The 13,508-nt window shown below is 42.6% G+C and overlaps 1 protein-coding gene across 4 annotated transcripts in view; it reads right to left on the reverse strand.

The window, feature by feature from the left end:
* MACO1 (macoilin 1) overlaps window positions 1–13,508 on the reverse strand; it is a 68,438-nt gene that overhangs the window by 794 nt on the left and 54,136 nt on the right. For 2 of the 4 annotated variants that reach the window (XR_010157595.1, XR_010157587.1), the window contains 3 exons: window positions 12,127–12,309; window positions 8,624–8,744; window positions 6,340–6,578 (listed from right to left, as the gene is read on the reverse strand). Coding sequence is in view for 2 of the 4 variants with exons in the window: in XM_063812139.1 (XP_063668209.1) it covers window positions 6,340–6,514; window positions 8,624–8,744; window positions 12,127–12,309 (479 nt within the window). In the remaining 2 variants the exon portion in view is untranslated. 4 annotated transcript variants of the gene reach the window in all.

Genomic DNA, 13,508 nt, shown 5'->3' on the forward strand with positions numbered 1-13,508 from the left:
GCTAAGAAGGGATTCTGTTCATATAGGTGTGGTTGATGTAAAGAAGTCAGTTTCCAGGAACCACATTTTGAACATGGCAGTCAGCTATGACAGCGTAAGAGGGCTGGCGATTTTGAACTCTGGCTCCACCTCTTGAGCTGGAATTTTTTTGAGAGGACAGACTATCTCTCAGTGTCAGACCAAGGAATACAGCATAACCAAGGCCTCAGACTCAGTCACAGTAATACGCTTCTGCCACCAGGTTCTCTGACAAAACAGAGGAAGCTCTGTGGCTGCTGTACTGGGAGGAACGCTAGTGTGACCCACATCACTTGCCCTTGCTTTAGCAACATCACCCTATTTAGCCTTCCAGCACACTTGCCCTCACTACGCTTCAGTTTCTTGATCCAGTCAGCTCCTGCCTACCTCGGGCCACTTCCTATCCTGTGTGTCTCCTGCTTTCTTTGTGAAGCTAGCTAAATCTTGAGGATTCTGTTTCTACTTCCTCAGCAAAACTTTCCCTGGGCCTCCTGTCTAAATTAGCTTCCTACAACTCCTAAATTCTTTTTTTTTTTTTTTGAGATGGAGTTTTGCTCTTGTTGCCCAGGCTGAAGTGCAGTGGCGAGATCTCGGCTCACTGCAACCTCTGCCTCCCGGGTTCAAGCGATTCTCCCGCCTCAGCCTCCCGAGTAGCTGGGATTACAAGCATGCGCCACCACGCCTGGCTAATTTTGTATTTTTAGTAGAGACGGGGTTTCTCCATGTTGGTCAGGCTGGTCTCGAACTCCCAACCTCAGGTGATCTGCCCACCTCGGCCTCCCAAAGTGCTGGGATTACAGGTGTGAGCTACCGCGCCCGGTCTAACTCCTAGATTCTTAACACACCCTCAACTTCCCTTTCTGTCACTTATAATGACAAAAACTAACACATAGGGCTTCATATATGCCAGGCATGCTAAATGCTTATGTATACTAACTCATTTCTTTCTTACGACAACCCCATGATGGGGGAATTATTATCATCCATTTTATAGATGAGGAAACTGAGGCATAGAGAAGTTGAGTGACTTGCTCAAGGTATACAGCTAGTGACAGAGCCAGGATTCAATTCCCTGCAGTCTGTTTCAAATGTACACTCCTACCTACAGCATTCTTCAATCTCTGGCAACTATTCATTTGGTGATTATCTGTGTCCATCATCTCTCTGCTGGACCATGAGTTCCATGAGGGCAGACACTGTGTCTACCCTTTTTTTTTTTCCATTGTTAGCTCCCTATTGCCCAGTCCAGTAAAAGCTGGAGTTCTACAAGTTGTGTATCTTGCTCAAAGTCATTTAGTTATCAAAAGGTAGGGCAGGATTTAAACCCAGGACCACTTTGTTCCAAAGCCTCACATGACTTTCATCATTCTATGTAGCTTCCTGGTCTTCTAGGGAGACCAGAAGAAAGACATGGTTGGTATATGTAAAAGCACTTAGAACACTTAGGAGTAGTCTTTCAGAAACTTAAATGCTGGCCAGGTGTGGTGGCTAATGCCTGTAATCCCAACACTTTGGGAGACCACGGTGGGTGGACTGCTTGAGCCCAGGAGTTCGAGACCAGCCTGGGCAACATGACAAAACCCTGTCTCTACAAAAAATACAAAAATTAGCCAGACTTGGTGGTTCACACCTGTAATCCTAGCTACTCAGAAGGCTGACGCAGGAGGGTCACGTGAGCCCAGAAGGCGGAGGTTGTAGTGAGGCAAGATTGTGCCACTCTACTCCAGCCTGGGTGACAGAGACCCTGTCTCAAAAAAAAAAAGAAAAAGAAAAAAAAAAGCCCACAAAAATGCTTAAAAAAGAAAAAGGTTGCATTTGAGTTGCATTTATTTTAAGATTGCTCATGGGTCCTATAGAAGACAATAATCTATTTGGAATATAAGAAAGCTTGGCGGTATATTTTTTAAAAGGATGTAGTAGAGATGAAAGCCATTTTGGTTTTGTTTTGTTCATTTTTTTTGAGATGGAGTCTTGCTCTGTCGCCAGGCTGGAGTGCAGTGGCGTGATCGCTACTCACTGCAACCTCCACTTTCAGGGTTCAAGCAATTCTCCTGCCTCAGCCTCCCGAGTAGCTGGGGTTACAGGCATGTGCCATCACACCTAGCAAATTTTTGTATTTTTAGTAGAGACGGGGTTTCACCATGTTGGCCAGGATGGTCTCGATCTCTTGACCTTGTGATCCGCCCGCCTTGGCCTCCCAAAGTGCTGGGATTACAGGTGTGAGCCACCGCGCCTGGCCTGAAAGTCATTTTGGAACCAGGATGTATCAAATGATAGTAGGAAGGAGAAAAGCAACAAGAGGTTTGATTTAAATTACAAAGTTGGGTTCTTATTAGAATATCCTGAGCACAACCCTGTAGGGAGGGAGTGGGGAAGGCAGCAGTGAGAGCAGTAGAAAGGAACTGCCCCCCTCACTTCCTTCATGTCCCCTAAGCTTCAAGGAAGCATCAAATATCCACCTTCTCTTTGAACAAAATAAGCCTCAGATGAATAAAATACCTAAAAGCATCTGATATATGGGCCACTGTATCTTTTTCCCTGCCGATTTAAGTTTGATTTCTTTAATCAGTAACAGGAAAACATACCCAGTGCTTTGGAAAAAGTTCTTTTGGCTTCTTTGTCACTTTATGAGGATTTCTGGGCTGACAGCAGAGCACACAGTCTGAGCTGGGAAGCCAAGCTCCTCTGGCTACTCTGAGGCCAGGTGCTGCTTCACGCCAGGGGGAATCTTTTCCAAGTTTGCAAAACCAAGTAAACAGGGTTGAAGCACTGAGGGGTGGCCACTCCTCAGGGAACTAAGCCAGGTAGGCAAATAAAGTCAGTGTAAGGTCAGAAGCTCGGCTTCAAAGCAGGATTCCTGGGAACCTTCTTAAATGCCTTTCCTCAAGTCCACAGATTAAAGCAGTGTGATTCTCAAACTCCTTCTCTTGCTCAATCACCTGTGCCATCCCAAGGCACTCCTGCGCTTCACTAACTTTTCACAACTTCTAAATCCAACCCCTTACTCCCAGGGGTTTGGGCCTCCGTCTTTGGTTTAGGCCCAAAGTTCCCACTGACTGAGGAATATTTCCTACTTGGGTTTCTGGGGAGTACCTTCAAATCAAAACATCCAAAACCAAACTTATTCTTCCTTCACTCCTTGTATCTGTTCTGCTCTCCCTTCCTTGGTTCCAACAACTTTGTCCTTCCAGAACTCTCAGGCACCTCCACTCTCCACTCACCTGTCTGGCCCGTCCGCCCTCCCCATACTTATCATCTCTTAGATAGAGGACAGTGGTAGCTTCCTCACAGTCTGTTTCCACTCAGTCTCACCCCTTCCATCGGTCTTTCACATGCTATAGGAGGGAGATTTCCTGCTTAACAGTCTGAACACGTCCCCTCTTTCTTCCTTCAGGAAGATCTAGGGAATACCCTCTCTAGTATGGCTTCATTCATGGTCCCCTACCCTCCCACTCTTTCCTTCCCTGCCCCCAGCTTAAGGCTGCCGGACTGCTCACCTGAACATCCCGGCACCTTCTTTCCTTTGCTTATACTACTTCCTCAGGCAACATGTTTTTCCCTGGCATTCTCTGCTCTTGAAATTCATCATCAAAGCCCACTCAATGCCCCCTCCTTCACGAGGCCTTCCCTGATCTTCCTCTGGCCTTTCTAGCCCCCTGCCTCTACCTCATGCCTCTACTTTTTTGCTGGGCTCACCCTAGGTCAGCAATTCTCAAAGTACAGTCAGGGTCCACAGGCTCAAAACTACCTTCATAATAGTACTGAGACATTACTTCCCTTCTTCATGCTCATTCTGTCAAAAGTGTAAGTGGAGTCCTCTAGAAATTAGGTGGAGTATGAAATCACAACAGAATGAATGTAGAAACAGAGATAAGAAACTATCTGGCCGGGCACGGTGGCTCACGCCTGTAATCCCAGTACTTTGGGAGGCCGAGGCGGGCGGATCACGAGGTCAGGAGATCGAGACCATCCTGGCTAACATGGTGAAACCCCATCTCTACTAAAAATACAAAAAATTAGCCGGGTGTGGTGGCGGGCGCCGTAGTCCCAGCTACTCGGGAGGCTGAGGCAGGAGAATGGCGTGAACCCGGGAGCTGGAGCTTGCAGTGCACCGAGATCGTGCCACTGCACTCCAGCCTGGGTGACAGAGCAAGACTCCATCTCAAAAAAAAAAAAAAAAAGAATCAAACTATCTTCTGTTAAGTCAGACATTAAAGAGATCTGCTAAATGTAAAATAATGCCACTTTTTTCAGGAATTTTTTTTTGTTTTGGAAAATAGAGTTTCAAATTAAAAAGTTATTTATATTAACATGTAATATGTTTGTATGTTATTTAAAAATGAATAATAAATTAATTTGGCTGAGCACAGTGGCTCATGCCTGCAATCCCAACACTTTGGGAGGCTGAGATGGGAGGATCTCTTGAGCCCAGGAGTTCGAGGTCAGCCTGGGCAACAAAGTGAGACCTCGTCTCTAGAAAAAAAACAGAAAAAAAAAAATTAGCTGGGCATGGTGGCACATGCCTATAGTCATAGCTACTAGGGAGAGGCTGAGGTGGGAGGATCACTTGAACCCAGAAGGTCGAGGCTGCAGTGAGTTGAGACTGTGCCACTGCACTCCAGCCTGGGTGACAGAGCAAGACCCTGTCTTGAAAATAAATAAATAAATGTTTTAAGTTTTAATTTCTAGTAGGTAAATATTGATAGATATAATCCACTTGAAATAAACCTCTTTGGGGTAATAATTTTAAGAGTGTAAAGGGGTCCCTAAGACAAAAGTTCACACACCATGTTGTATTCATGTTTGTCTCCCCCAGAGCTTCTAGGACAATGCTTTGCACAGACTGTGACTACTCTGTCAGTCCCTGTTGAAATATTCTTTATTTTAGAGACAAGGTCTCGCTATGTTCCCCAGGCTAGTCTCAAATTTCTGGGCTCAAGTGATCCTCCTGCCCTAGCCTCCTGAGCAGCTGGGACTATGGGCAGGCACTGACACAAACCACCATGCCTTGCTTGAAATATTCTTCTCTTTCCACTAAGTCAACCATTTGAAAATTCTTTTCAGTACTCTATTTTATGCAGTACTCTATTTAGTACTCTATAGAGTACTCTATTTTTTCAGTACTATACTCAATTTAGTACTCTGGTTGGATAGCTAATCAATTTCTTGGACAAAAATCCAAATTTATTTTTCTCAGGTCATGCCATGCCTCTGTTCAGAAGCCTTCCAGTGCTCCCCTATGGCACTCACGGTAAAACCCTAAGTTCTTTCCATGGGCCTCAAGTCCCATACAGTCTGACTGCTGTTACTCCTGTCTGCTCTGACAACTCTCCCCGTTATCACACAGGCTACAACCCCCACCCTCTGCCTGCAGAGTACCCACGCTCCCCCTGCCGGGCTTTTCACTTGCTGCCCCCTCCCCGGAAGTGCTTTCCTCCAGCTCTTTACACGGCTCACTCCTGCTCTCTTCCTTTGGGTCTCTGCTCAAATACTACCTACTCAAGGATTTTCCATGATTGCCCTGTTAAAAAGGGAGACCCCTGCCACACACGTTCTGTCTCGCCATGGCTTTATTTCCATCATTGCACCTACTGCCACCTGACATACTCCCTGCTGGCTTGTTCATCACCTGTCATCGCCAGGGCTGTATTTTCAAGTAATCTTATGGTGCTTGGCACAAAGTAGGTCTCAGTAAATATCAGCCAAGTAGATGACCATGGCCTACTCTCCAGACTCTCACCTGCAGCTCCCTCATTTGTATCCTCTGCTTCAGCCAAGCAGGCTGGCTGCAGCTTGGAACACATCAAGCCCCACTAGCTCCCAGCCCTTGCCTAAGCTGTTTCTTCTGTGTGGACCCCTCTACCCCTCACCCTCCATCACACTGCTGCTTCACTGGGCCAACTCCTCATCATTCAGGCCCACCTCAGACATCAGCTCCCCTGGGGAGAGGCCCTCTCCAATTCCCTAGACTAGTTTCGTCCCTGACTCTTTCTATGTTCCCTCAGGCCCCGTATATACTTATACCTAAGCACCTTTTGATGCCTCTGCAGTTCTCTACTTCTTCAACAACACTGTGAGCTCCTTGAATGTAGAAATCATACTATTCTCTGTATGCCCTGCTCTTGACATGTTCTCATCTCAAAATATGTCTGCAAATGAATTAATGTGATGGTTCCTATATTTCAATGTTGGGCACTTACCAAGACTCTTGAAGAGAAAACTGAAATGCCCCTTGGTTGAGAGCTCTCAGGAGAGGTCTGGCCTGTGCATCCCTGTGCATTATCAGTCACACCACCTCACCAGGGGCCCACGTTCTCCTACCTTGGGCAATCTCGAGCTGCCGCTTTGCATCGCCCAGTGCGGAGAACAGGTCCAGCTTAATTCTCGTCTCTGCGCTTAAGCTGTTCTCCAGGTGCTGTGTTTTGTCTTGCATGGCTGAGAGGGCTGACATTAACACCTCAGTGTCCTTCTCATTTTCCTTATATTTCCGAAGCTCCTATCAATATCATCAAAACAGCAATGCTACAAGGTAGTTTTGGCATCGATGTCTATAAATTAGCCTGAAATCACAAATTAAATCCCACTATTCTTGGTCTGGCCACTAGAACACAAAATCTGGTGTTTCATGGGTTTAGGCAAGTGCTAAATGTGTTTATATGGCAATACGCACATACAAAAACATTTAGAAGATAATCATTTGACTGTGCTGGGCATGTGTCTAGAAAACAATGGAATCTGCTTCCAAATAAAACACTTTTCTTATAAGCCTAATTCAGAACCACGGAAAACATTTTTCCTTGCTGGCCACGTGCAAATTATCATAATGCTGTAATCGAACTTGCCAAAACTCAACCTGCATTAATAATTGTAAAAATGTTAATTATTTTGACAGGGCATACTGCAGAATAAGCCCACTTTAATGTAAACAATTAATATATACAGATATTTGAATTTTTCTTTTTAACAGAAAAATCCAAACTTATTACAGAGAATTTAGGAATATAGAAAAATTCAAAGAAAATGAAAATTATAATACCAACACTAAAAAATTTAATATTTCTTTTAATCTTTTATGCATATGTGTATCTTTTAGCAGAAGTGAAATATTAAATGTACAGTTTTGTACATAGTCTTTTAAAAACTAAATGATTTCAACGATTGTTTGAAAATAAAATTTTTATTGGCTGTACAATATTCCTGAATGTTTACATACCAAAATTTAAATGACTCTCCCATTGTTAAGACTGTTTTCAATTTTTTTGCATTTTTATACCACTACGATGAACATCTCTGTACATCACTCATTGGTGAGATTTTAAAATTGTTTACCTTAGGCTGGATTCCTAAAAAAGGTAAATACTTAAAAAGTGCAAGACCTTTTCCAGAAAGTTACATTTCTACCAGCAATGTATGAGGCCTATTTTGTTGCATCCTCACCATGATTGATATTCTCATTTAAAAATCATCTGCTAATTTCACAGGAGAAAAATGATATCTACTTTTAATCTGCATGTCTTTGATGATTGGTGAGTTTATATTTTTATGATCTTATCAGTCACCTGTATTTCCTCTGAATTATTTGTTCACATCCTCAGCCTATTTTGCTATATATATGAGCTTTCCTTAGCAACTTTTATGAGCTACGGATATGTTGAGAATATTAATTCCTTATTTATAATGTTTGCTGCAATATTCGTACCTTCCCCAATCAATTTTTTCATTTATTATTATGATTTTTGCTTTGTGATTTTTTCCCATTGCTTGTATGTTTAGAAAATCTTTCCCTTGTTTCAAGGTCAAGTATATTTCCACCTAGTTTTTAAAAACTCATTTATTCTTTGTTTTTTCTGCCTTCAACTCTTCATCTGGAATTTCTTTATATGTGGCATGAGATGAGTTTCTAATTTTTTTTCTCCAGTTATTTAGCTATTCCAAAGCCTTTTACTGACTAATCGTTACCTTTCCCATCTATCTCTGATGCCACCTTTACTTTTTTTCGTATTTTTTTCGGTACTGTACTCCAGGCCATCATTCTAGTCCACTGACTTGACAGTAATTTTTCACTTGTCCCACCTGGCTCAAATTACTGTAACTTTACAATATATGACATTAGTTTAAATGACAAATATTTGGCTAAAGTATACACAGCCCATAAAACAGGCTATGTCCATAGCACTAGCACCTTTCCTATCATTCACTGCTATGAACAACAATCTGCAAGGCTCAGAGCCATGCAGGAGGGTCAATCCCCTGGCAATAGAAAGAGGGTTGGGGCTAAAAGGAGGTGTGTAAGTTTCAAAGGACACTAATCTGGCCTATAACCTGAAAAAGTTAAATAAATCTACAGCAAGTTAAATCCTGGTATAAAACATACCAAGGGATTGTCAACGTTTCTGGTTTGTATTAGAATCTGGCTACATTAATATGACTTGAAATGAGCTGGACAAGATTAGAACTTCAAATCTTTTTGTCACATAGAGATTTTTCAGATGCAATGAGATTTGATCTATATTAAAAGGCATCATCTCTACACTGCAACACAGAGCACAAGTTTAGCATAAAAGTGGAATTCAAATACAAGGGAAGTCTTTTGTTCCCCCCTTACCTGGACTTTTAGTTCTAGTTCTCTGATTTGGTCTTCTTTCACCTTCATGTCCATCGTGAGCTTCTTGCCCTCTGCTTCTAGTTCTCTGATCCGATTCCGTAAGGTTTCGGTGCATTCTCCCCTTTTGAAAAAGAAGAGAAGGAAATAAAGTGATTTAAAAGACTATAGGTTGGGGCTGGGCCCTGTGACTCAGGCCTGTAATCCCAGCACTTTGGGAGGCCGAGGCAGGTAGATTATTTGAGGTCAGGGGTTCGAGACCAACCTGACCAGCATGGTGAAACCCCGTCTCTACTAAAAATACAAAAGAAATTGGCTGGGCATGGTGGTACATGCCTGTAGTCCCAGCTACTGGGGAGGCTGAGGCAGAAGAATTGCTTGAACCCAGGAGGTGGAGGTTGCAGCGAGTCCAGATCGTGCCACTGCACTCCAGCTTGGGCGTCAGAGTGAGACTCCATCTCAAAAATAAATAAATAAATAAATAAATAAAATTTTAAAAAAGACTATAGGTTGGCTGAGTGCAGTGGCTCACGCCTGTGATCACAGCAATTTGGGAGGCCAAGGCAGGTGGATCACTTGAGGTCAGGAGTTCAAGACCAGCCTGGCCAACACAGTGAAACCCCCTCTCTATAAAAATTAGCTGGGTGTAGTGGCACACATCTGTAATCCCAGCTACTCGGGAGGCTGAGGCAGGAGAATTGCTTGTACCTGGGAGGCAGAGGCTGCACTGAGCTGAGATGGTGTCACAGCACTTTAGCCTGGGTGACAAAGTGAGACTCTGTCTCAAAAAAAAGAAAAAAAAAAGACTATAGGTTTACTTGTATTGTGGGATTTATATTTCTTTTAATTTCTTTTATACTCCAGGGTCTGTCAGGTTTTAGCTTTTGGCTCAGTCTGCTCAGTTCTCTGTGTCCTTTGATAATTTCAATAATACTCTAAAATAACTGGGCTGGGCATGGTGGCTCATGCCCGTAATCCCAGCACTCCCAAGGCCAAGGTGGGAGGACTGCTTGAGCCCAGAGTCTGAGATCAGCCTGGGCAACACAGAGAGACCCTGTCTCTACAAAAAATTTAAAAAATAGCTGGGCATAGTAGCACATGCCTGTAGTCCCAGCTACTCAGGAGGCTGAGGCAAGAGGACAACTTGAGCCCAGGAGTTTCAGGTTATAGTAAGCTATGATTGCACCATTGCACTCCAGCCTGGGTGACAGAATGATATCCTGTCTCAAAATACATACATATATACAATAATTATTACTGAGTGTCTAGATGAGCCAGACACTAAGGTACTTTACCCATACTACCTTCTTCAATCCTTATAACAACCTAGGGTATATTTATCCCATTTTCCAGATAAGAAAACTGAGGCTACATAGATAAAATACTAGTTCAAGGTTACCTAGCTTTTAGGTCTTAGAATAGGGATAAGAACTGAGATTTTCTGGCTTCCCAATCCAGCAAACTTCCCACCAGGCCATGAGACTTGAGACAATCAATACACACAAAGCCAGATAGAACTGAACATGTACTATGTCCAGCAGGGGGCGGTGAACTAGAAAAAAAATTTTCCCCCCACTTTTGAGGGGCTATGCATTGGGACTTTTGTCTTTCTTGTCATAAAGTTGCCACAAGACTGGAGTAAACAGAAAAATAAGGGCACACTGTTGAGCTGCTTCTCAGGGCTATCATAAGGTTGAGCTAAAAGAGATGATGGCAATGGCCAGTCCAAAGCTGGTACTGTCTAGGTTCCAGAAACAGCCCAATGAAGAAAGTAGGTGTTCTCTGCCTACCAAAACGGAAGGTCCAGTCAGAGATTTATGCCCTGAGATTTACTGAATAAATTATGGCAGGCCTGGTGTGGTGGCTCACGCCTGTAATCCCAGCACTTTGGGAGGTCAAGGTGGGCAGATCACCTGAGGTCAGGAGTTCGAGACCAGCCTGCCAAGATGGTGAAACCTCGTCTGTACTAAAAATACAAAAATTTGCTGGGCGCGGTGGCAGGAGCCTGTAATCCCAGCTACTTGGGAGGCTGAGGAAGGAGAATCGCTTGAACCTGGGTGGCAAAGGCTGCAGTGAGCTGAGATCGCGCCACTGCACTCCAGCCTGGGTGACAGAGTGAGACTCCGTCTCAAAAAGAAGGAAAAAAAGAATAAGTTATGGCAAACAAGGACTGTCCAGGGATAAGATAAATAAGCTTAACTGGAAGCAAAAGGGATTTGGGGTAGACACTGAAATCAACTTACTGATTCTCAGGCATGGGAGACAATAAGCAATATCGTTAAGGAACTGCTATGTCCTCCTGAGTGGAATTTTTCAGAAAGGGCAGGTGCTGTATGAATTGAGGAGAGAGGAGAGCAGTCATCACTAGATGACTGTTCAAGAACATCTCCTGCAAGTTTAAGTGCTTCAGAATGCAAATACATCTTCAAACAAACAAACAATCCCACATTGTAGGCAGGCTAGTCAAGGGCCTTGTAAGTCTGTATAGATGCTGATGGGCCAAGCCAGCTCAGCCATCTGCTGGGGGGAGGCAGGATCACACAGGAGAGAGTTCTCACTTGCTGTTATTTCCTAAAAGGTGAAATGATTCACCAATTATTCTGCAAAAGCCAGAACCCACAAAGAAGGCTATCAACATGCCAAAAGTTAAATTACTTAACTTTAATTACGACAAAGCAAAATTCAAGGAAAAATTACAGTTGAATTATACCACGTAGATACAAATTAGGATGGAATTTAAAAGTGAAATAAATAATAATTTACCCTCGCTCTATATCTGCAAACACCTAACTGATTCCCACATGCAGAGGGACTTCACTAGTCAAGAAAACAAAGGAAAAAGTGATAAGTGAAGTAGAAGCAAAAAGAAAAAAAAAGCTCTTAACTATCTAATAGTTTTTGGAATACTTGCACACAGGGGTACTTTCCAGTGGTATAGGAGGTAGTCCCCAATTTTCATTATGCCATAAATGTAATTCCATCTAGTAGAGACTTATGTTTCACTTTTTTTTCCCATTTCATTTGACAGTTTGCTGATATCCATTTGAGCAGCCAGTACACAGTGCTTGGGCAACCAAGATTTTATCTTTCTTCCATTTTAAGATAAAAACTTCAGAAACACATATACCTAAGAGTGGAGAGTAATGATAGCTCTCTAAAGGGAACCAACTTCCAGATAGAATCTCTCAATGCATTTAGTAATCATCAGTCTGACAAAAAGTGACTGGAAACCTTTTTATGAGCAGTACTTTGCCTCCCAGGTATGGGAAACATGGTGATTCCCTCATCCCACTTTATAGATGAGGTCACTGAGGGATAAAGCTGTTATAAGATAGTGCAAGCTTGCACACATGGAGTTTAAACCAGTTAATAAAACAGTACTTAAAAGCAATCCATCCGTGCATGATTGCTGTACGTCCAATCCTGCCCAAGGCACCAAATTCCCATGTCTTTGCTGGTAAAGGAAAGCCAACCTTGGATTAAACACTCAGGTGACATGGACATACCTAGATGCAGCAGCAAACGCAACAGCACGGGCAGCAGTGGCTTCTTCTAACTTCTTCCTCTTTTTCTCTTCCATTAACTGTTTCTCTACAAAACTTCGGGCTTCCTGCTCAGCTTTTAGCTTTTTCTCCAACTGGCTGATATTCTGCTTGTCTTTTTGCTTCATTTGCACAGCATTATGTAACCTATATGGAAATGATTGTCATATAAAGTCTTAAAATTACAAATGCCCACTATAAACCGTTGAGAAACATCTCTTTATCACCTTAAGGCCAATTAAACAGGAGGTTTGAACAGCAAATCAAAAATGTCAATGCCCAGAATGCCTGAGGAAAACACACTGTTATTCTTTAATAATTCCTAAACACCAATAAACAAGCTGCCTTACAAAACAGAGATTAAGACCTAGCCTCTGCTCTGTTCAAGTAAGTGATCTATAAAAGGTCATCCAGAAAACAGGGTAAAACAAATTTCGAACAGAGGGGAAGATAATTGTAGAACTAATTCTAATGTTCCAGAGCACCCTGAAAGAACTTCAGTCCCACCAAAGAACCACTGATGGGACCAGCCCCAGTGAAACTAAGGTAAGGGGTGGAAAGGGGAAGGTTTTTATTTTTCCTGAATACAATTTTGCTGTAGCCTACCACAGCTTTTCCTTTCCAGCTCAGGATGTTTGCTCACAGTGTCCCCAAATCCTCTTTCAGAGTCACAGGATGCTTAATTTCAGATAGAAATTTCAGCCTATTTCCTGCTTACTACCACCCCCAGCTTTACCTATCAGCATGAGGTGAGTTTATCATTGGGATGTTCTCTACATATCAATGCTAGAACCACCACAAATGCTGGTCAGAGGCAATGGAGAGGTTATTTGCCTGTAATGCCCTAGCTTTTGAGTTACATTCCTTAAAAATGTTGAACTCCTCTTTCAATAGCGAAAGCCCAGAAAGCCAACAGCCTGTAATGATCATCACTACCACGGGCACACATTGCTGGGAGATTTAAAAAAAGAAAAAAGGACAGACCCACACTGAGTTAAGAAGTAATTCCAGAATGAACTAATCAAAAGCCTAAATGAATTCACACAGAAGACCTGGCTTTCTGCCTGCCTTTTCAAATGAAATCAAAGTTCAATGTCATCTTTTAGTTCTGGAAATAAAAGTAAATATAGACAAATCCTCTAGAAATTTTCACTCAAAGGAGCAAAATTTTCAAACTGTGACAGAACTACTGCTTGTCAATTTTACTATCCAAAAACTCAATAACTATTTTAAACTAAGAAGTTATTAAATGAGAGAAGACAAAAACAGTAATATTAATAAACTGTTTTGTGGCAATGAAATAAGTTTTTATAGATTTTATAAACATGTTGAATATCTGGTACTAA

Source organism: Pan troglodytes, chromosome 1 (genome assembly GCF_028858775.2).
Source record: "Pan troglodytes isolate AG18354 chromosome 1, NHGRI_mPanTro3-v2.0_pri, whole genome shotgun sequence".
Taxonomy (NCBI): Eukaryota; Metazoa; Chordata; class Mammalia; order Primates; family Hominidae; genus Pan; species Pan troglodytes.